Below are 25,137 nucleotides of genomic sequence, written 5' to 3'. Positions count from 1 at the left end.
ACGACACTCCATAACCCATTTATGCAATTCAGTCTCTAGAGCCCCATATGAAGTCGTTAAACCACGTTGTGCTTTTTTTGCCTTTGGAATCTTTTCCAAGTCAGCTTTCATTTTCCGCCACTCCCTCACTTGTTTTTCATCAACACAAAATTCCCTACTTGCAATACTGTTATTGCTTTCTTCTGCTCTTGACACAACCTTAAGTTTGAAATCAGCTTCGTATGACCTGCGTTTTTGTTTTGGTCCAGGATTAGAAGTATTGGGATCCATTTCTAACATCATAAAAAAAAAAAAGACTTTGAAAAAGAATGCCGTACCATAGCGATTGAATTCTCAAAATATACCGTAAGCCCTATTCCAAAAATAAGCCCTAGTTATAGTTCTTAAAAGAGGTCAATTTACAGTAAAAACGGTGGTGTCCAGGCAACTATACATATAAACAAGTAAAAACAATTGGCAATAGAATGCAGCAAGACAGATAGACTTCACCACGGAAAACAGATACCCCCCAAAAGAATCGCACTCAAAAGACACCACGAGACCCAAAATATGCTGGATCACCAAGGGAGCTGACAGTAATTCAGGGTTTGGAGAGTTTGGTATGATAATATTCCAGAATGTGATGACATGACTATGTTTGCATAGAGCAGCCTGTGTTAGGGCTCATACTATAGACGCTGTGTTACTGCATGCGCTGCATTACTACATACACTGCCTTACCGCATGTACACAATGCAGCTTGTATAGTTTGAATATAGTTTAACGCAGGCTGATGATACTCCAGAATGTGATGACATGACTGTTTGCATAGAGCAGCCTGTGTTAGGACTCATAATATACACGCTGCGTTGTGTACGCACTGTTACTGCATGCGCTGCGTTCCTGCATATGTATGGGAAGTGCTAACGCAACACATGCAGTAACACAGTGCATACACAACGTAGCGTGTATATTATGAGCCCTAACACAGGCTGCTCTATGCAAGCATAGTCAACACTGGGTCCAGATAAGGGTTAATAAGAAAATAAAAAAATAAAATATAGCAGACTAAGTACTGTAAATAAAGTACTGTATATCCAAGACCAGAGATATACCGTACTTGTATTCAGCAATGCTTGGGCAGAGCAAGGGGGCATGACCAAGCACAGGTAAGACTGTAAAGGCTACGTCATTGGTCATAGCCCTGGAGAAGAGCGGGAGAAGAAGAGCGGCCGCATCCAACATTCATCTGACAAGGATGCGGTGCACCCCAGGTACCAGGACACAGAAGCAAGGAGGTTCTTGCCCAGTACGGCATGGACAACAGAGGCTGCCGGCGTGCAGGAGAAAAGAAGAGTGGTGATATCAGCAGTTATCGGACCACCCACAGAGGCTGCAGGTGCCCGCAGATGAGCGGGAGAGACTGGAGAACACCCGCACTACACCAGAGGACAGGTAAGTGGGATCCTCACTCAAGTATAAGCCGAGGGGGGCTTTTTCAGCATAAAAAATGTGCTGAAAAACTCGGTTTATACACGAGTATATATGGTAGCTATAATACAATCTTGCAAATCTTATTGTGCTTCTCCTCCCTTTCCTCTTATGCCTCAGTGAGACAAGAATAAGGCCTAGTCTCTTCTCAATACTATCTTCCTTCCCAGAACTTAATATGTCTATATTCTAGTTCTCAACATATATACCCTTGGCATATACTCCTACCTTTATTTGCTCACCCCTCCCAGGCATACTATCTTGCCACAATGATCTAGCAAAATAGGTCTTGTGAAGGACATTCTTAATTAGCCTTGTTGAAACTTTCCCAATGGATAGGTCTAAACCAGAATTGCTTCAAAATGAAAGATTTATAATAATATCATTTAAAACTTACCAAAATTGAACTCTCTGGCTTTTCTTCTCCCCACATTGGAAGCATCATTGACTGGTTCTATGCTCTTTGTCTTCTTATGTGGTGGTAAATAGTCATCATCATCTTCAGAGAGACAAACATATGCATCACAGCTGTTACTTGACATTATCTCACTGTCTTTAAAAATCATGACAAATAATCTGCTGTTGAACTATTCCAAAATAAGGATTCACTTATCAATTCTTTTTTATCAATTCTACTCTAACCCTAACTTTCCCACTTAAAACTCAAATTAGGTCAGTAGGATTAGAATGTGCACCCTCGCTTTTCCCATCTTACTTTCAACAAGGCCCTATCCTACCCCATTCAGTTTGGAGTTTCAACCAAATATAAAGCTTCCACATTAGATTAAATTACTTGAAAATAAAAATATCCTAAAGTTAGAGGATATAAATCTCTCTCAGAATAAAAATAAATATATTGGTAGATTGTGGGATAAGAGACAATTGGGTTGCAATTCCAGCAATAAATGAATAAACACTGAAATTAAGAGGAATCAATGTGTAAAATGTCACTAGCGATCTAATAAATGTGAGTAAGCTCGCATTTTAAACAGAAAGAAATCAATAATGTCCAACAAAACATTTAAAAAGGAAAGCATATTTATGTTAAGAAGTATGTTAAACTATATATTCAAGGATGCAATTATCAACTAAAAAGTTATGAGGCAAGAGAAAAGAAGATGTTTGATGCAAACATACACATGCATAAATAGGAACACCCCTTGTAGTTTTGTTTCCACCCTTTCTCCCCCCACATAACCTAAATTAGCCCACCAGGAACAATTCAACAGCTGCTCAAAATAAAATGAACAGATGTTCCAGTGTGAGTCGGTTGTTAGCAAATAGTGACTAGTATTCTTGAATACTTTTTGAAAAATTAAGAGACTGACTTGCCATTACTAGAAATAAAACAGACACAGATGAAGAAAAAATGCTTTGTTAACTATGTTCTGAGATTATATTTCTACAATGTCACACCCTTCAAATTTATGACAAAGTAAATAAAATAACACAATTTAACACTGAGAGACTTACTCTTATTAACTTTATTTACAAAATATGATACTACATCACAGAACATGGTGCTTTTGTTTTTCATGCAGGAAAAGCTATCAATATTATTTTCTTCACATGCAGAAATGTATCTTATTTTCCTATTTCTCATCCAGGGATATCCAAATAACTAGGCATGATCAAGTCATACATCATCTAAACAAAGTCTTATCAGAATTCAACCAACCTTGTTTACTAAATTCACAGTTCTTAGCACAGTAGTTATTACTGTGGAACTGCAAAATCTGAACGCCCTTTCAGTTCTTCAATTTCTTTCATCTCACTTTTCTTTCTTTTATGAGATTCGTGTAGTTTTTAAAATAGCAATTTGTCACAGGCAATGAGTGGGTGGAGAGGAGATAAGTATAGGAAGAAACAGATTTGAGAAGATTTTGCTCTGAGGTATATTATCAGATCTTAACATTAGGCAGTCAACTTAACAAGGTATTTTCTACTTCCCAAATCTACCATTTGAATTTCTCAAGTGAACACTTTGTTTTATTTGCTTCAAATCTTACAAAACTTCAGCAAGACCAAAATGATGTAGGGACATTAAAGACAAACAGGTGTTTTGGTTTTACTAGACCACCAAATGAGTGAATCTTTCTCAAATACTCCGGAGAACTTCCATAGCTTTAATCATTGCCCAATGAAACATCCTCAGTTGAAACAGAACCTGCTGAAACAGCTTCCTTCTGGTAAGCAGTAATATCAGATAGAGTATTTCCGCCCCCCTCCGTTCTTTTACACTTTTGACATCAACCGCTCTAGAAAACATGATGATTCAAATTCAGCATTTACAAAAGTCTAGCTTGCCCAACACAATTTATCTTATGGAATGGGAAGGGTTTGGGAGAAAGGCTAGAAGTGATGTACACAATGCCACATGACTGAGATTCTTCTGAAACAAGTGAGCAAAATAAAATTAGTTGAGAAAATGGCCAACCTTCAATGGTCACTTCCACTTCAGGATCCTCACTTGTTTCAGAAGTGGCATGCTGAGAAGAATCTGAAAAAAGCAGAACAAAAAACCAAAACTGAACGGCGCAGACACAGTAAGACTGATTTTACTTGACAGGGGCAAGTCAACATATATCTTGTACACTATGGATAAAACAGACCCATAACATATAAGCCAAAATAGTTTATCACAAGTTTTAAAATCTATGAAATGAAAATAGAAACGTGTAGATGTTTAAGTAGCAAGATTAATAGTTTTTTTCTAGATTCATTTGAATCTTTGCTGTCAAACATTTTCAAAATGATGAATATAGGAATTTCACAAATTCTCACACAAGACAATTACAATGATGCAAACAAATGAGAATGATTATAGTAATATTTCTAAAAATGTATGTTAACACTACAACTGTTGTCTAAAGGTTAGAACTGTAACTGCAAATAGTATTTTCTCCAGTTCATTTGTATTCTATAGCTGTCCAAACCTACTGAGTGGTTCACCTTTTTCCCCACATTGAAGTCACAATTATCAGCCGTAACATTTTATATAATGGAAGTATCATAAAGTATTGATACAGCATCATATGTCAACATAAGACATTCTTGTTCTTATTTTCTTTCCTATTCCCAGTGCCAAAGTCAGAAAGCATATCAAATCCAAATCAACAGCTCTTTCTAACAGTCAAAAGACTCAGAGAAGGGGGTTATAACAAGGATAATGGACTCCACTACTTCCATTATTCAATTGATTTTTTCCACTCAGCTCTTCAAGGCAGACCTGGTGGAGAAACAAGCCTGTATCAATAACACAGGAAGAAATTCCAGCATTTCTTAACCTAGTTTGATTCAAAGAGCTGATATTTCCAAACTACAATTGGCTCTATCCATGCACTGGACCAGTTTTTCAAAAATAATACTTTTTTTAATTGTCATGTGATCATCCTTTGCTATCCTCCCAGGTAGTTTACAACAAGGAAAGCCAGATTCGCTTAATAACCGTGAAATTTACTTAATCATCATAGTAAACAAATCATAAAATTGGGCATGTGACTCAATTAATGACCATCTTGCTTAGCAATGTATGTTCCAGTCCCAACTGTGGTCTTAAGTTGAGGACCACCTGCATATAACATTAAAGAGTCCATCTTTATTAGGAAATGTAAATAACATGAAAAAAAGTTAGGAAATAAAATTAATGTCCGTTTCAACCAAAAGTAAGGTACTAAATTACTAATATCTTCCATAGATATTATGGAAGAACTGTTTCCATCATTTTTAGTCATTAATTTTAAAGTATCTGAAATATACTTAGTATATTTATTCAATATACTAAGAAACATTTATTCAAACACATGTTTAACCATGCTCACTGTCCTTTGGCAGAAATGGAAAAAAAAAACCCAAAATTGTAGTCCAAAAACTGCACTTTAGAAAGAGGTTACATATAGATTATTCTCTGAAGGAGATTTCTAACAATATAACTTATACTCTTATATTGTCTCCAGAGTCAGTTAGAAATATACATATAGAAATGTAACCATTGCGTTAATGAAAATCTGGGAGAGCAAAGCAGGTATAGTCTGCTAAATTTCAGGCATGTAAGCATGAAAATATGTTTTGAATTAGGTAACTCACTCAGCTTATCAATTTAAAATCTAGTATTGGCCCATGTGAGTAGGAAGACTAGTTAGTAAAGGGTTTGTGGAATTCTCAATGCTGTATTAGAGCATGACTTTTCTTCATTGTCGTAGCAAAACAAACCTTACTAACATTATATATGCATAATGCTCTAGTAAGTCACTTGTTTCAAGAAGCATCAGAAAACAGCATATATAAATGACAATTGCATGAAGGATTTGAATTCAGCTTTCTATTCCAATTTAGGAATTGCTGAACCTTGCTTAATGTTTTAAGGTTGTACTTTCCTTATCATGTCTTCTTCTGAAGTTAAGACTTCCCATTCTTGCCTACCAGCAAGGCATTTCAGGAAACATGTTGTGCAGGATATCGACTTTGGGAATAACATATACAAAACATAATGTGGTGTTCTCTTCATATAGCCACACAATCTAGAACAAGTTTTTCCAACTTTAAACTTAACAATTTAGAGCCATGGTGGCACAGTGGTTAGAATGCAGAATTGCAGGCTAACTCTGCCCACTGCGGGCAGTTCAATTCTCACTGGCTCAAGGTTGACTCAGGCTTCCATCCTTCTAAGGTCGATAAAATGAGGAGCCAGATTGTTGGGGGCAATATGCTGACTCTGTAAACCACTTAGAGAGGGCTGAAAAGCATTATGAAGCGGTATAAACTTCTAAGTGCTATTGCTATTAGGCATGTTGACCCAAGCCAACATTATAGAACAAAAGTTGAAATTCATCTCTTTCAAGTAAACCATAGTAAAGATTAATCAGTATGGATAGTAGACCCATCTCTGTTTAATGAAGAACAAAAACAAACTTCTGAATTCCTCTTTAATCTGAATCAGAGAAAAAAGGGACAGCAAGTGATCATTTTTTTTAAATGAAGCATGTTCCAAACAGATTCAAAATTTTACACTGACAGGTAAGTGATCTACACAGCATAAAAGGTTACCAACAAAAGAAGACATGGAAAAGATTCTATGTCCAAACAATAATATGCCATTTTACACTGTACAGAATTAAGGATCCTTTAATACCCTATACATATCCCCAAAGGCTTTCTGAAAAGTTTCTATTAAGCTACTTCAACTGTTAACTTAAGTCTACCATGTTTTCCCCAAAATAAGACCCTGTCTTATATTTTTTTGAACCCTGAATAAGCACTTGGCCTTATTGCCATGCACTCAAAAGCCCAATTGGTCTTATTATCAGGGGATGTCTTATTTTGGGGAAAACAGGGTACTATTTTTAATACAAATGTTGATTGCCTTTTACACCTGCTGAATTTTCCTCTTCAGATTCTAATAAAAAAAAAAAAAAACAGTTTTTCAGATTCACTCCATCAAAATAAGTAACACAACCCTAAAGGAACAGAGGAGGTTCCTTCAACATTCAAAATAAATATATTAATAGATATAAATACTGGCTTATTCAGTAACGTTATCTTGGGATCAGTCCAAAACAGTATTACTTTCAGATTCTATTTTACAATGCACAAAAGAGGCTCAGGAACCACAGTAATTTGACAATATGATCTTAAAATTTGAACAGGGAGTTAAATCTAATGACATGCTTAATGCTTCATAAAACTGTTCAGCAGTATGTTGATTCAAAAAATATTTCCATAATAGAAATGTTCCTATGAACTACAATTTGTAGCCCACCAATTCAGCTTTTATTAAACAAGAATCCTTAATATTATGGCACTGAAACCAACTGGAAAGTTAATATATGCTTTGGCAAGCACCAGTCACATTCTCAGTAGTAGCAACAGCAACAATCCCTTTTCAGAAATGAGGTCTTTAAATTTGAAAGAGAAAATCTGTTCAATAAAATTCGTATTAGCAAGCATCATACAACTAAATAACTGTTTATACTTTTTTCACATCCCATTGCACCGAATCTTGCACTGCTAGTTCCAAATATTGAAATAATTGAAATAAGACAGGCCTAATTATAAAATTTAATAATTGTAAATTAATTACAAACACATATCTAACTTTTCATTGCCACCTTTTAAAAAATCACATATCTGCCTTCATATTTTCCAGATCTTCTATTATGTAGCAGCACTATTGCCCACTCAGTAGGAAAAAGATAAATAAAATCCACCGAAGCTGATAGAGAAAACAAATTGGATGGAGGAAACCAACTATCAAATCTTTCCAAATAGCTTTTATAGTTTACTGGAAGATGGAAGAAGGGGGAAAGGGAGATTATATTGAAAATATTTCTCAATAGTTTTCCACAATAAACATGCAGGATCACAATTCAAGGGGAGGACAATAAATACACAACCATGTGGAATATGAAAAAAGAATGCAAGACACAGACACAATGGATATGTTTGCACTGTGCTCTTTTAATTTTTGAAATACCTTACCAGAGTTTATTTTTTAAAATTTACATATTTCTAACCTTCTACTGGTAATTCCACATCTGTTCCTTCACTGCAATCGGAACCCTGGTTGCTCCCTTTAGACAAATATAAACATACCATCATAAAAAAGTGGAGGATGCTAATCAAAACGTGAAATTTCAGAATTAGTTTCTTAAATAATAGGCTAAGTATAAGTTTTATGGCACATTGGCATCCAGCCTCCAGCAGGATCACTGCAAACAGAAATCTACGGAAAAAGTCAATCCAAAACAAAAATCTAAAAGTACAGTATTTAGGTCACTGATAATTTGGAAGAGTTCTCTTCACATAATCCAGATAGTATAGATTTGAAAAAGAAATGGGGAATGGATGAAAGCATGTAGCTGGGAAAATATACACATTTTCCCATTATATTCAATAGATTTCCTTTGTATTACTGAATTGCTAGACCTCCTAATTTGCCAATATGAAGGATTAGAAAATATGGAAAACAGAAAAGTGTGCAAAAAAGGCATTTAAAAAGGTCTCTTTATTTCCCAGAAATGGAAAAAGGAGGAATACAGCAGCTGTAAGCAGAAACTAAGTTTCTGAATGAATCCAAAATACGAAAGTAATGAGGGGGAGAAATCACTAGTCAATATAATTCAGGCCATGGATATGAAATCAAATTTAGACGAACAGTGTTCCTGGCAAGCAGGATATGATTTTGTGGCATTAATGTTGTGAGAAATAATACCATGATAATGAACAAGTGAATTGCTATACCTGTGTAAGACTTTGCCATGGCGATTTTCTCATCAATCGCCGAAGTTTCTGAAGGACCTGCTTTGTAAATAAAGATAGCCATAAAAAAATCACTAAGATTTTTCCATTTCCATTATGAGAGCATGCTGAGCTGAATCAAGCAATTACGGGGAAAAGAATAGTTATAACAGGGGAGAGGTTTTGAACAATATTGAAACCGCTATTAATGGTTAGCGTGAACAAGTTCCAAATGCATCTACAGCCTCCTCCCTCTAAATGTCATTTGTATAAAACACATACCCGCCCATGTGTTTGTGATGTACTTTCAAGTTGCAATGAATTGCGCGGTTTAACATGAGAAGTCATGAGTTTTGTGTAATCCAGATTTTCCTTTGAACAATCCATAGATAGATGAGCCACTTTCTATATGGATTTCTGCAGCACTCCCTAAATGGGGCTCTCTGGAATACAGATGACAGCTTCATTTGGTCCAGAAGGCAGCAGTCCACCAAGATTCACCCATGTAACCCTACTGCTGAACAAGCTGCAGTGGCTTCCAATAGGCTTCCAGGTGTCATTCAAGATGCTGATTATCGATTGTTAAAGCTCCATAAAACACAGAGGTTATTTTCGGAACCGCTTGTCTCCAGTAACTTCTACTCACCCCACCAGATGTTATTGGATAGGCATGTTCGGGTCACCTCAATGAAACAATGCAATCCTGTTGGATCCAGGAGATATGCCTTCCTTATCATGATGCCCACTCTAAAGAACAACCTTCCTTCTGAGATCCAGATGGTTCCGATTCTGTTGGCCTTCCAGAGGGCTATGAAAATCTGGGCTATGATTCTCTTAGACGAGTGTCAAACTCGGCGCATCACATTGCTCTCACGTGAGGTATCTCATTTTTTCCCTTCGTGGAGCTGCGGTGGGCATGACCTGTGTGTAACACATCCGGCCCGTGGCCCACCAGTTTGACACCCCTGTCTTAAGACATTGGGGCTGAGTTGCTGGCAGAAGCTGAAGCATATTTGGGATTGTCAATTTTTTGTGAGATTTTTCAGCTCTTATAGCTAATATATTTGCTATTAATTATATTTTTCATTGAGATTTATATTGCTTATATTGTTACTACCTAGAATTATTTGTCTCAGATGAGTGGCCATATACATTTTCTAAATACCGTATTTTTCTCACTATAAGACGCACTGGACCGTAAGACGCACATTAGCTTTAGAGGGGGGAAACAAGAAAAAAAAATCTGCCTCTGCCTCCCAGAATCCATCTGGTATTCATCTGGCTAGCGTCCTTGCAGCAAACAGCAAACAGCCTGGTCAGCTTCCGCACGTTATTAGAGCCCCAGCATGTGGCTTGTCAGGGCTCCGCTCCGAACTGAGCTGCCGCCAGGGAACACTGGAGCCTTCGCTGCCGAGCGCAGCTGATTGGCGGTTGGATCGGTCTCCTGGAATACCGCCAATCAGCTGTTCTAGGTGGCGGGGATCACTGCCTATCGCTGATAGGTGGCGGCAATCCCCACCACCTAGAACAGCTGATCGGCAGTATTCCAGGAGGCCGATCCAACCGCCAATCAGCTGCTCGGCAGCGAAAACTCTAGCATTCCGCGGCAGCGGCAAACAGCGGCAGCAGTGACAGGCAATGACAGTAAACACTACCATTGCACTAACCCCTTCCCTCCCGCCGCAATATTCGCTCTGTAAGACACAGAGATATTTACACCCACTTTTTGGGGAGAGAAAAGTGTGTCTTATAGTGTGAAAAATATGGTAGGTGAGAAGATTATGGTGGGCATCTATGGGAAGTATTTGTATTCAGCATTTTTGATGTAACATGGAAATACAATTAAGAATTACAGCAGTGTGAAGAATTCCAAGAGTCATTTACCGCAGGATCCTAGAATGAAAGCAAATTATATTGCACTCCATACCATTTCAGCACCATTAAAACAAGCAGTAATTTAAAGTTGCCTATTTATTCAACACATTAATCTTTGCACATAATTTCTGGGAGTCAAGCAATGGGCATAACTACATAATTCCATGGCTTCCAATTCAATTTTAACAAACTGTATAAACCACAGTTTATCACTTCAGATAACACTAAATTGTTGGTAAGTTTCCTCTGTTGACCTGTTATCTAAATAGACACACAATGTTTTAATATCCTTTTCGGTCCATCCTTTAAAAACTTCATTTGACATGGAAAGCATAGAAACATGAATATATTTTGCAAATCTAGCCAATGGAATTTCCATTTTGAATGCCCTTTCATTACTATTTGAATTCCAGATTGTTTCCAATGCAGCAAGAAAGACAGATAAGAACTTCTTCAGCCAGCATCTTAATGCAAGACTTATACAATTATTTTCTTGGGGGCAATTGTTACTCAGCTGTCTTTTTTCTTCTGTATATAAGAATGGACTTTTAACCAACTATCAATCTCACGACAAATCCCATCAACAGAGAAAACTGTGATGAAATATAAAGACAGGAACACTCTCCAGTGTCAGTAAGCAAGATTAGGTACAGTCTTCTGGCTATACTGTTGGGATCATTTATCAGTGATTCATATGCTTGTATATAGTGTCCATTTATCCAAGGTGACCTCTTAAATCCAAATTCAAGGCATTTTAGAACAGTAATGAATTTTCAATTAGGTATGCCTTGCCTGCGAAGGGCTTCTTTATGCCCTTTTGCAAATAAATAGATGGAAGTTATTCTGCAATGTTATTTTGTAAAAAAAAAAAAAAATCATGAAATTTTGGGAATTTAATGTGACAATGCGTTGAAGTCTCATGAGATTCGCACCGTAAGATTTTGCTTAAAATTTATGGTTCAATGGAAACTGTCTAAGGGTACTTCAGAAATCTTCAACTCTGTAGGCACAGAGTGAAAAAGGTCAGTTACATATTAAGAAATTGCTTTCAAATGCCCGATCTGCATCTCTTCTAAAATCCAAACAGCTACTTTTTAAAGTCAATAGGTTGCTTATGTCTATGTCTGTAGCTTCATAAATTCAATCAGGTGTTCAATCCATTGACTAAATGGAGTCATACATTTCACTTGTAGAAATAAGTATAATGAAACATGGGACCTTCAGAATACAGTAAGTTTAAAAAAGGGTATAAATGTACAGAAATATATATGTACTTCAATAAGATTTGCATTTGATAAATTTGCATTAGATATATATTGAAATTGTAATTATTTTATATTTTTTTCTTTGTCATATTTTTTTCACTTTTTTGTTTTGTTAACTTTAGGGGTTTTTTTCTCTTTGACAATGTATAGTATCATCATCACTACTATTTTTGTATAGTGATCACCATCACTAATATAGTTTTATTTTATGAAATAAAATATAATAAAGTCTACAGAAAGTCTACAGAAAGGAACCACAGCCCTATACATGTATCACTTGCCCTTGATAAAAGATTATGATTTCACTACCGCCTGTTATAACTGAAGGCTTCAAGGACTATAGAGATTGGAGAACAGAGCAATGTGGTATTATTCTCAAGACATGAAAGTAGATATATGTAAGCAAAGTAGGTTTTAATGTTGTTATTTCTTGGCTGCATAAACAAAGCCTGATATGGTTCTGTAAAGAATATCCATGCTTTAACACTTCCATCCTATACCGTTTCTGTTGTCAGCTCATACACACTATTTTCAGCATTTGGTGCAAACCAACCTTGCTGTGATGTTTTGCAATGCCAGCACTAGGCGACGGGTCACAATTGGACAGTTGTCCAGTTAGCATTCGCCATCCTCAATGTTTGTCTCCTCACAGAGCATCTTGCTCAGAATGGGTCTTTTTTTTTTTTAAGGGCACTACAAACCAGCCCAAAAGGGCACTACAAAACTCTTATCTGGATCAGGGGAATGGAAGGAGAAAGAAGAAATACTGCAACAAAGGATACTGAACATGACTAGCTTTTCATTAAAATTGCCTCCTGTAAGATAAATGTAAATTATGGAAGGAAGAAATGAAACTACATTTTTAAATAATATATAACCCTTATCTTCCATTGTAAAGTTTAGTGTGACATAAAAGAGGGCTCTAAGGAGGTCTCCCACCCAAGTACCAATCAGATTTAGACCTGCTTACCTTTCTAAAGGTTACTCAATTCTGTGCCTTTATTTTAAACCCTAGCCCCAGGAAACTACATTAGGCTGGGATCATTCAACAATTACTTATTTATTGAATATATATGCTACCCATGTCCCCGATAGGGCAAGTCGAATGATGCTGTCCTTTGAAATGATTTTCAGAATAATTTGTATACAGCTACTGCAAAAGCTCCATTACAAATTTACACAATTCATTAGTCCTTAATTGTATGCCAAAGTATGTCAACTAAACCATGCTAATCCCATGTATGTACAGCTTGCAATCAGGATGCCACTTCCAAATGGATATTCCAAGAGGGCAAAAACAGTTTCCCCGTAATTTTTAAGCAAAGTGATTATTTCACCAGGACAGATAAGGTGGAGGGCCTTCTGCTGTCTAGCTTGGCCTCGGAAGTGTCTTCTTGGTAGCAACTCCTACGCTTTGGAACATTCTTCCTCCTGAACTTTGATAAGCTACTATCCATCTAGCTTTCTAGAAAGCCTTGAAAAGCTGGCTCTTATGTCAAACACTGCAGTAGAGCCTGATAAAGTTATTATTGATATGTGTGGGGTGTTGTTTTGGGAGGAACTGGCAGGTTTTATGTGTTTTTATGACTTTTGATGTTTGAAAGCAGACCAAAATTATGGTCCATAACAAGGGTGGCTTTGTGTCTTTTAAATAAATAAAAGTACACAAGCCCACATAGTTTTTGATAGCTATCATTAATAAGAATTGATAAAGTGTTGAGATATATCGGAGTCTTCGGAGAAAGGCGGCATACAAGTTGAACAAATAAATAAATATATAAAACTTTCATATGGCACTGCCGCATGCAGACTATCCTTCCATTCTTCCCTCCAACATGACACATTTGTAATACTTAGTATTTGGCAGCAAGTTTGACTATTGATAGGATAGTTATTATACTTTAATTTATTTAAAACACCCACAAACACCACTCAATTTTTAAGAAATGGGGGAGGAGGCCATAAACAACGGTGCATAGGGAGCAAATGCAGCACACAAATGAGCAGGAACCAGACAAGGGTCACCTAAACCAAAATAAGTTCTGCTTCAAATACTATAATGATTATACTGGAACTGAAACCCTATGTTGTTTTCCAACTATGTTGTCCTTCATTCCGTTTTTTTGCCTGCACAATTTACCATTCAAGATTTCAGACTGTATAAAAGAAGGTTCATATTCACTGTTACCTGGAATATTAAATTGATAATAATCAGGGTCTTCTGATTCTTCTTTAACTGTTACCATCTCGAGTCCTGAAATAAAAACAATTAATATTCCATTTACATGGGTAATTAGGAATCTAAATGAATGCTCATCCTTTGCTGTTTCATATGCTTTAAAAAAAATCAACACATTCTGAGTTAACTGCAATTAACATGTTAAAGCCCAAGTTTATGCAACACATGGACACTCAACAATGTCAATATAAGATAACTGATTATGTGCCATTGAAGTCAGTGCTGACTCTTTTTTAAAAAAAGTTTTTTTATTTTTTTGCAAGGAATTGTTATTTTCAAAAGAAACAGAAATGCGTACCAGAATCTTCATTGGGTTCAGTCTTCACCTGAATGGAAGAGCAACTAGACAAACAGAGAATAGACAATTCTCGGTGAGTATAATATATCATATGAATTTATTTTGTTGTTTCATTCAACTAAATTAGCACTCACTAGGCTAACTGGCTGTCCAGGATGCTAAAATAAATATTCCTTCCAGATTTCCTATGCTTAGAAGGCTTTGAAAGGGCCTTAAAATAGTTATAGCAAACTTTTAGACAATTGCATCTGATATGAAACTCAATCCAAATTCCTCATTAGATGATTTGCACAAGCCAGTTGTAGGTGTTCTGGCACTAAACTCAAACCCTGATTTTAAACCATAAAATTAAATTTTTAGTGTTAGGGTTGTTATGATAATCTTACAAATCTGTCATCTGTGAATTTAGCTGTAATTCACAGACTTGTGAATTACAGATAAAAGATAGAAGATAAATACTGAATATTGTCACCTCATGTTTTGACACTGGAAAAAATACTATTGTACTGTTTGTAGAAAAACTGTAGGAAAAAAAAATTAAAAAGCCATAAAATGATTTATACCTTACACCTGGAGATGTCATCATGTGTGATGAATCTGAAAGACGGCCTGAAAAAAAAAAGAAAAAAGAATCTAATAACACACACACACACACTAAAGTGAATATAGAATATAAATGTAATATAAATGTAAAATAATACAGTTGATGAAGAAAACTCATATTTTTCCTGTCACTATGTAATTGTATAGAACTTTTACAGTTCCATTTAGCATCGATAGCTCTTGATTGTGTTAAAAAATATCTGGACTATCCACTTTTATCTCTCTGTAAATTCATTCAGAATTTTGTCAGGAGAATTTTGTACCTCCCCCCAAATTCTAATGGTAAAGACTCTGTGTCATGGTAATGTTATTCAAGGCTCTATTCCTTCCAAATTATCATTACTGAAAATTCTGATAGCATATATTTTTTCAATATGAATAAGCAACTGCAAAATCTTATAAAGAGATGTGTTGCAACATGTAGGAGATGTACAAAAAACACCTTTTAAAAAATTATGTCATTCGCAGGGTCCAGCAGCTACTTCAGAAGCAATACAGCACTCACATACATATAGGAATAGGAATATTCCTTATTGGCCAAGTGTGATGGGACACCCAAGGAATTTGTCTCCAGTGCATATATACAAATGTATATACAGATGTATAGGGAATAAGTTGTGAAACAGCCAGGCTAACTTTGCAAATGACAGTTTCTTTGATTATCTAAAAAGAGGTGCTGTAATGCTTATGCACAAAGTCTTCCTCCCACTCTATCCAGGCTTTCCAGTCATACATTTTAAGGTCTGTAATATCTGAGACCATTACCATACATAGCTTCTCAACAATAGGATTTGCTTTACTATAAGAGACTACCAAAAATAAATTTATGCATGAGATGTCTGGGGGGAGGGGGGGTGGCGAAACCAAGAAAATTATTCTGGTCTCACAAAAACTAGAACTTTCAGTATTGTACACTTCTTTTCAGGTATCAACTTATGTTAAAAAAAACTACAGAAATATAATTGGTACTGTATAGAAAATGATTTTTTTAATTTAGATCAAATTAAGACTCACCTAAATGTTTCTTTGGCTCAAGGAAAGGCCTACATAAAGAAAGAACAAATTCTATTATTCTACAAGTTCTATTTATAAACATGATAACAGCCTTAAGAGGGTTCAGATCACATCTTCAGTATTTTCTCCATATTTCCTACAACCAATGTTACAAGGTCCATTTTGGACCATAGAAGGAAGATGAAGGAATGGTGGAAATAGTATCATAAACAAACATATCTGATTCACAGCTGAATATCATTTCTCAGTTTTAGAAAGGAAATTTCCAAACTATTACAAATTAATTTAAAGCTTTATAGAGAAGTCTTGGTGATTCTGTGAAATCACTGTTCTTTACTAAAATGTTCCTCTTTTCCAATGCCAGAACAATTGATTTCTTAGAAGTTTCTAACCGCTACTGAATTATCTGAAGAGAAAAAATATGTAGTGATAATGATCTGTCCTCCTCATAAAAGCATCCAATCTATTCCCAAATTTGGTCTTTTGAACTAGGAAGGATATGTTCTTCCTGGGAAGGGTTGCTCTCCAGGAATCTGCATAGGTTTGCATGGGAGTCTGTTTCTACATGGGAACAGCTATCCTGCTAGAAAGTTAAATGGCTTTAATAATCCATATTTACACTTTATTATGCAAAGTGATTTAAGAACATTTTGCTGCAAGCTCAAAGTATCTCAGGAAATAGAAAACGAAATTCAGTTTGTACCTTTTGATGACAAATGAGATCCCAGATTTGTTCTCCAAAATCCACTTCAGTGTTGTGACATCATAGCTGGAGGGATGCTTAAAAGCAAGTCCTTCTGGAAGCCCATGTACTATCAAAGCAGATGGATCCCTCTGAATCTTATCATATGGCACAGGAACTACTGTTGATTTTCCTAAAGCTTTACCTAGATAGGAGAAAATCAATTTGTACCAATGAGGTAACATTTCTGTTCGTAAAACAACAAAACAATAGCAAATGTGTCCTTTTCTTTGATGCGTGAACTTGTTCTGAAACAAAAATCAGCCAATAATTCTTTCTATGTAGATGAAATAAATAGTTTAACTACTCACTAGCCCTCAGGTCTCCAATGGAGCTCTCTGATCTGGCACTGTGAACATAACTAATTATCCACACAGACTGCTGGCTTTCTTTTTCTTTTTAAATGAGCAGCTGGTATACTTCAAAGGAAAGCCTTACCCTGTAGCATCACCTTTATTTATTATTATGACATGCCTTCTCTGTAGCATCTCCCACATTATGAAAGTCTCTCTTCAAAGGTGCATTTAGCCTCTATGTGATTATAAGCATTCTGTATGCCCATAAGCATTCCAAGGCTTAATTATTTTAGTGAGCTTTGACCCCTAGTTATCCTTTGTGGAAGCATTTATCATCTATATTTGATTTTGTGGGGTTTAGTTATAAATTTCGTGAATGAGGCAGATAAAGATTTTAAGTCAATCCTAAAAGCAGGGGGTTTTGGGAGGGAGTACAAGTTGAATCTGTGTGTAGACATATGCATATCAGCACACTTTCTCTGCAGGAACTCAGCAAATGTGCATATATTACCTACAGTGGGGCAAAAAAGTATTTAGTCAGCCACCAATTGTGCAAGTTCTCCCACTTAAAAAGATGAGAGGCCTGTAATTGTCATCATAGGTAAACCTCAACTATGAGAGACAAAATGAGAAAACAAATCCAGACAATCATATTGTCTGATTTGGAAAGAATTTATTTGCAAATTATGGTGGAAAATAAGTATTTGGTCAATATCAAAAGTTCACCTCAATACTTTGTTATATATCCTTTGTTGGCAATGACAGAGGTCAAACATTTTCTGTAAGTCTTCACAAGGTTGGCACACACTGTTGCTGGTATGTTGTCCCATTCCTCCATGTAGATCTCCTCTAGAGCAGTGATGTTTTGGGGCTGTCGCTGGGCAACACGGACTTTCAACTCCCTCCAAAGGTTTTCTATGGGGTTGAGATCTGGAGACTGGCTAGGTCACTCCAGGACCTTGAAATGCTTTTTACAAAGCCACTCCTTCGTTGCCCGGGTGGTGTGTTTGGGATCATTGTCATGCTGAAAGACCCAGCCATGTTTCATCTTCAATGCCCTTGCTGATGGAAGGAGGTTTGCACTCAAAATCTCACGATACATGGCCCCATTCATTCTTTCCTGTACACGGATCAGTCGTCCTGGTCCCTTTGCAGAGAAACAGCCCCAAAGCATGATGTTGCCACCCCCATGCTTCACAGTAGGTATGGTGTTCTTTGGATGCAACTCAGCATTCTCTCCCCTCCAAACACGACGAGTTGTGTTTCTACCAAACAGTTCTACTTTGGTTTCATCTGACCAAATGACATTCTCCCAATCCTCTTCTGGATCATCCAAATGCTCTCTAGCAAACTTCAGATGGGCCCGGACATGTACAGGCTTAAGCAGGGGGACACGTCTGGCACTGCAGGATCTGAGTCCCTGGCGGCGTAGTGTGTTACTGATGGTAGCCTTTGTTACGTTGGTCCCAGCTCTCTGCAGGTCATTCACTAGGTCCCCCCGTGTGGTTCTGGGATTTTTGCTCACCGTTCTTGTGTTCATTTTGACCCCACGGGGTGGGATCTTGCGTGGAGCCCCAGATCGAGGGAGATTATCAGTGGTCTTGTATGTCTTCCATTTTCCAATTATTGCTCCCACAGTTGATTTCTTCACACCAAGCTGCTTGCCTATTGCAGATTCAGTCTTCCCAGCCTGGTGCAGGTCTACAATTTTGTTTCTAGTGTCCTTCAACAGCTTTTTGGTCTTCACCATAGTGGAGTTTGGAGTGTGACTGTTTGAGGTTATGGACAGGTGTCTTTTATACTGATAACAAGTTCAAAAAGGTGCCATTAATACAGGTAATGAGTGGAGGACAGAGGAGCCTCTTAAAGAAGTAGTTACAGATCTGTGAGAGCCAGAAATCTTGCTTGTTTGTAGGTGACCAAATGCTTATTTTCCACCATAATTTGCAAATAAATTCTTTCCAAATCAGACAATGTGATTGTCTGACAATGTATGACTCTAACCAAGATTAGTGTGTAAGGTTTTGGGGGGGACATTTCTGCTTTTTCCTCAAATTGCATCTTTGAGTTTTGAATGGAGCAGTCAAATTCAGTTTTTTTCATCACATCAAATTTGGTCCTGTTCTGTTTTCATAGAGTTAACCTGCTGAAATCAATGTAGAGACCGAGATTTTTTTAACCTAAGTTCTTTCCAACATTCTGCTGGTTTGGAAAGAATAAAAAGCATGCTCAAGAACTAATTCATTATGATATTAGTTATAATGAGGTTAACTTTATGTACAATGTATATTTTATTTATATAGGAATTTATAAAATGCCTTTACTGTATAGTTCTTAAAAGGAATAAAACCGACTATATATACCTAGTTAATTAATACCAATCCCATGAAACAGACAGCAACTCGCATTCATCACTGAATTAGAATTCAAATCATGCGTTCCATCTTGATGGTTTAACTGCCTTCCTCAAATCAAAATCAACTGCATTTAAATCTAGAATGAGAAACATCACAATTCTGCTCTGAAAAGCAATTTGCATTTAAAATTAAATATTTACCGTAGCAAATACAGAAATAATCCTCCACAGACTTCCTGAGAGCTTCCATTTCCACAACATCCACAGTCATTCTGTTATCAAGAGAGGATGATTTTGTCTTCTGCAATTCTACAGCTTTTGCCTCTTCATTAATACCTAGGAAGAAATTATGAAATCTGAAACTGTTCATAAACTAATTTAAATCACGAGTCTATCCATATATTAAGACCTTTCTCAGACATCCCCTTTCTTGTGTTCACACGACCTTGCCACAATAATAGCAATAGCACTTAGACTTATATACTGTTCCATTGTGCTTTAGCGCCCTCCCTAGGTGGTACAGAGTCAGCATCTTGCTCCCAAACAATCTGGGTCCTCATTTTATCAACCTCGGAAGGATGGAAGGCTGAGTCAACCTTGAGCTGGTCAGGATTGAACTCCTGGCAGTGGGAATGCAGAGGTAGCCTGCAATATTGCATTTTAACCACTGTGTCACCATGGCTCTATAGAAATAAATCATATAAAATAAATTTTCTTACACAACCAGCATTGTTGAATTAGATATCTAGGAATACAGTTGTTTGGGAAAAAGGCATTATTTAGAAACACTACTTGCATTATGGGTTTGATACTACTTTGATGAACTTCTGTAAATTATCATTACATATGTAATGTATGACTAATTTTTTATATATAATTTTCAGAAGATTTTTTTGGGGGGGTTCACTTTTTAGAGAAAATATGAGATACCAATATTCTGTTTCTGAAAACCCACTAATTGGACATTTTTCCAATGTCCTTAACAACCCATAATCTAAGCATGTCAATTGTTCATTCCTCACTGGTCCTCTCAATACTCAGCACCACAATTTGCAATTATAGTAAGACATATTATATTGCCCTACTTTCTGTTGGGGGGGGGGAAGTATAATGCTACTAAATGCATAGTCTGTTCCCTTCTGCTACAGAAAATGGTCACATGAATGTTGCATGAATGTTCTCAAAATAGCTCACCTTATTTATTTACAGTATTACTAGACATAAAAGGAATGTTACATGAGCAAAAATGTTTATGTGCAGATTCTAATCAACTGCACAAGTAAGTTAAAAAGTCTGTGAACTTCTGATTCAGACTTACAATACTTCACAAAATCCTTCTGAAAATCTTTTCTTGTATTGACGAAGGCTCTTCCTCTCTCAGTGCCCACCACAAACACATCTGTTTCATACACAGCAATGCAGGCAACCTCTGCCTTAGACTTGGCAAGCTCTTTGCACTATGGAAATAAAAGGTCGCCATTTAGAACTGTAACAGCAAGGCCTAAGATTTAATATGAAAACTTATATATACTCTCTTTTAATATTTTTTCCCTCTCTGGCACTGCTTTATTTTTTAAAACCACAACTACAGCCTGTTCTGCAAAGAGAACCTTTTCACAGAAAAAACCTGCACAATCTGAGACCTATACAAACAACATGAAAGTGTTCCAGCAATAAAAGAATGTGACAACTTATCTACAGTACTGCTGTAGGTGCTAGATCAGATACAGTATTCCTCTTTATTCACTTTTACCGGTTTCTTAACATCAACAATATAGTAAAAGATAGAATTGCATAATTAATATTTATTTATTTACCATATTTATATGCCCACTCATCTCACAAAAATGTGACTGTGGGCAGTATCATACCTGGAAGCCATATTATCTGTATGCCTTGGGGATCCAGGCCTGCCACAATCATACTGTGGAAAGTTGGGAGGGGGGATTGCATGAGTCAAGTAGAGATAGCCATAACAAACTTCTCTAAGAGAAGTTCAAGGCCATGGTGTCCGGCAGCTGTGCAAAGAAGAAATTGGAGGATGTCTTCTGTTCGGGAAAGAACTGATTGGAACTGTGTGGACAAGTGGGAAAGGTCTTGAACTCTCTTGTGGGTGAGGAAAACCCAGAAGCTTTCAGATTTGGTTTTCCCAGATGTGCCAATATGACATCTCTAATGAAAGTTAGTTTTGAAGAAATTTCAAGCCTTGGAGTTTAATTTCGTTGGGGGTGTTACTTGGAACCCTGACAGGCAACATATAGCAGTGAAAAATAACCCATTTTACTGAAATAATGTTATAGGCATTAACAATGGCAGTTCTTAAACTGAAATTTGAAAATTAAATTTAGCCACTTCCAATTTTTACAAATTGGAAATGCTATTAGAAATCCAAGTACAATTTCTAAGGGCTTTTGTTTAATTAGTGGTGCAGACAAACCAAATGAAGGAGCCTAATTACCTGCTGTTTCTCTAGCAAAGACACATGTGACACAAGGGGAAACGTTCTGAAAAACCAAAGTCCTTTTCGAACATTAAACTGGCAGTGTTTGACTACCACTAGTCACATGAGGGTCCTGATAAGAACTGATTGTTCATATTCACATGCCTACACTGGGGAAACAACATGACTCAAAGTAGAGGCACTAAGTAAATGTCCCAAATTTTATATTTTCATTGCCAAATTTGAGGGATTATAAAAGAGACTAGTTAAAGCATGTATGAAGCAACTATCATTCAAGATGTCAAGGAGGATGAGAAGGGAAACATTTTTCTTTTGTTTCTTGTAGCTGAGAATTATTGACTTACAAACCACATCCACCTGGAATGAAAAAGGTTCTATACAGGAGAAATCAAATACTGTTGGTTTCTGTACTGAGTCAGATGAGTAACTCTGCTTCCTATTTTTCCCTCTACAGATACTCCTTGATTTACAACCACAACTGAGCCCAAAATTTGTGTTGTTAAGTGAGAAATTTGATAAGTGAATTTTGCCCCGTTTCTTGTTACATTTGTTAAGTGAATCACTGCAGTTGTTAAATTAGTAACATGATTTAAGTGAATCTGGCTTTCCTATTGACTTTGCTTGTCAGAAGGTTGCGAAAGGGGATCCCATGGCCCCGGGACACTGCAAATGCCATAAATATGAACCAGTTGTCAAGCATCTGAATGGATATTACGTGACTATGGGGTTGCTGCAATGGTCATAATTGTGGGAAATGGTCATAAGTCACTTTTTTCAGTGCCATTATAATTTCAAACGGTCACTAAATGAACTGTTGTAAATTGAGGACTACCTGTACAATACTCCGATGCAATGCTAGGAAACAATGGTCTAGTCTGTCAAATATTTCTAGTCTGTTTTGCAAATGAATTGATGATTAAAGAGAAACAGACAAACATATATAAAAAAGTCCCTGGAGATATAAGCTCTGTGGGAAAAGTCACAGTACAGATCAGTGGTGGGTTTCAAATTTTTTACTACCGGTTCTGTGGGTGTGGCTTGGTGGGCGTGGCATGGCTTGGTGGGTGTGGCAGGGGAAGGATACTGCAAAATCCCCATTTCCTCCCGATCAATTGGGAGGCAGAGAATAGATGGGGCCGGGGCCAGTCAGAGGTGGTATATACCGGTTCTCTGAACTAATCAAAATTTCTGCTACCAGTTCTCCGAACTACTCAAAATTTCCGCTACCAGTTCTCCAGAGCTGGTCAGAACCTGCTGAAACCTACCTCTGCAGCAGATTCATACTGTATCTTACCATTGACTCAAGGGCTGACATGAGAAAGGTAACCACCATTCTGCTTTCAGACGAGTCCTCATCATGGCTGGATGCTGCTGCTGCCGCCATTGCTGCTTGAGCCATTTTTGCTACAAAGAGAAGAAAAAACTGTATTGTGAGTCAAAATTATACCTGAATGGAAGGAAATTATTTACCCTCCTATAAGACAATCACACACACACACATACACACACAAAGTGAGAACCACATTACAGAAGATGATTTGGGAGACGAGCTACGGTTTATTAATGAAAATCTTAAAAGTCACCCAATAAATTTACTGGAGCAGGGACAATTATCAGTTGAGCCACTTGTTTTCCAAATCTTTCCCCATTTTTCTCATTAGACATTTGGAACAAAGGATTACCACCCACTATAAAACAGGCAATTCCACGCCTACCAATTATGGCACAAAGAAAAGGTGATGCAAAATTAAAGCCCTCCCCCCCTTTATCGTCTTTGTTGTTCTCCCATCTTCTTCTTCTAAGACCACAGATAGCCTGGCTGAAAGCAACCACTGAACAGCCAAAGTGATTTTGTGGTCAAAAAAAACTCCACTAAGATATTAGATTTGTTAGAAATTCATGTTACACCCATTCCTTATTTAGCAACCAAGGTTCATTCCAAACACTAAGTGAAATGGTAGCTAAGTGAATATCATGATAGCCTAGGCATGAATGCAACTCAGCTCACAACTTTACTTCAGCGTTCCATGCTCAATTTTTTTAGCCTTCATGAAGCAGTTGTAACATATACATTCAACTCCTTTCATTCTAACCATTTTTGCCATAAAAATACACTGTATTAATAATTATTTTTCAGTCTTTGCACGTGATTATGACAATTTAAAAGTTATATCTTTTAAGCTTTGGTTTAATGCATCATTTTTAACAAGCAGCCTAAATAAAAAGAAACAAAAAAGGTTAAATGGAAACTGTGTTTGAAAAGTTGGTTTATTATCTAAGTAAAAAATTAGGCATAATAATTTACAATTACAGTACCAGCAAACATTAAATTATCTATAAATTATCTATTTTTCTTTGTCCTTGGAAAAATTAGATACACTGATATGATGGCTGATGGCTGAGGATTGGCTGGGTCTTCTAGTCCTGTGGATGGGGAAAGTGATGGGAAGGAAAGCAAAGTTGAGGAAGGAGTAACTTTCTTAAAGAATCCATTAAGCTTAGTTAGCCCTTTTTTTCTTTTTATATGTCATGGTTACACTTTTGAGATTTCATACATTTCCCAATGTACCTTTCCAAAACATTCTAAATTTAGACCCATACTTTCCAATTCTGATAAAATTTTGTTGATGTCTTGGATCTTGGAATCCATTCAATCTTGGATTCCTCTTCTTCCTTTCTTCCACAAAACTTTGTGCTTCCAATTCTTCCTTCAATTCAACTAAACCTTCATTTGAAAGCTCTCCCTCAATGTTGGCTACTATTTTTTTCACATATGCAGTATCAGGCTCTAAATCAAAGAATTTTATGAGTTGACATTTTATTTTCATTTGGGTCAAATCCTTCAAAATTATTTACAAGAACAGCAAAATGTTTTAAAACATTATATCCAAATATGTCGCACGCGTTTCACATTAACATCCTGCCATGCTACTTTGACATTTCTCATACAATGGAGGATAGCATAGCCTTTCCAAAATTCATGTAATGTTACCCTATAATCTTCCATTGTAACTATGGCTTTGGCAAATATTACACATATATAGTTATGCCTGGAATATCAGGATGGCTCCTTGATCCATAGGGATTGTGGAGAGGGATTGTGTTTTTTGGTAGATAAACTGGCTGGAGGTCATCAAGATGTGGGAGATGCTCAGGAGCATTGTCAAGGAACAGAATTTTAAAGGGAATTTTCTTTTGTAAGCAGTATTTTACTTGATCTATAAAGTAATTTATAAACTAATCCTTGAAACGGACATGGATCACTCACTTTCCAACTAGATC

The 25,137-nt window shown here is 36.7% G+C and overlaps 1 protein-coding gene and 1 long non-coding RNA gene across 13 annotated transcripts in view; one reads left to right on the top strand and one right to left on the bottom strand.

Annotated features, from left to right (window-relative positions):
* Positions 1 to 25,137, bottom strand: part of GTF2I (general transcription factor IIi) — a 74,469-nt gene that overhangs the window by 38,285 nt on the left and 11,047 nt on the right. For 4 of the 12 annotated variants that reach the window (XM_087889415.1, XM_087889427.1, XM_087889435.1 and 1 more), the window contains 9 exons: positions 23,150 to 23,259; positions 20,713 to 20,851; positions 19,596 to 19,730; positions 16,704 to 16,887; positions 16,001 to 16,029; positions 14,947 to 14,992; positions 14,384 to 14,427; positions 14,035 to 14,100; positions 1,868 to 1,969 (listed from right to left, as the gene is read on the bottom strand). In XM_087889415.1, coding sequence (XP_087745541.1) covers positions 1,868 to 1,969; positions 14,035 to 14,100; positions 14,384 to 14,427; positions 14,947 to 14,992; positions 16,001 to 16,029; positions 16,704 to 16,887; positions 19,596 to 19,730; positions 20,713 to 20,851; positions 23,150 to 23,259 — 855 coding nt within the window. Of the gene's footprint in view, positions 1 to 1,867; positions 1,970 to 3,907; positions 3,971 to 7,982; positions 8,040 to 8,709; positions 8,770 to 14,034; positions 14,101 to 14,383; positions 14,428 to 14,946; positions 14,993 to 16,000; positions 16,030 to 16,703; positions 16,888 to 19,595; positions 19,731 to 20,712; positions 20,852 to 23,149; positions 23,260 to 25,137 lie in introns of all 12 variants that reach the window. The other 8 variants (XM_087889399.1, XM_087889403.1, XM_087889406.1 and 5 more) reach the window with 5 other exon arrangements.
* LOC117667466 (uncharacterized) lies at positions 14,373 to 21,117 on the top strand. The gene is made up of 2 exons (XR_004592049.2): positions 14,373 to 14,456; positions 20,986 to 21,117. It is a non-coding gene; the product is annotated as an uncharacterized LOC117667466 (long non-coding RNA).

The sequence above is a fragment of the Pantherophis guttatus genome, chromosome 1, assembly GCF_059756535.1.
Source record: "Pantherophis guttatus breed Tessera chromosome 1, ASM5975653v1, whole genome shotgun sequence".
NCBI classification, from domain to species: Eukaryota; Metazoa; Chordata; class Lepidosauria; order Squamata; family Colubridae; genus Pantherophis; species Pantherophis guttatus.
Note: the sequence above shows the minus strand (reverse complement) of the source record. Positions and strands in the feature narration are given on the sequence as shown.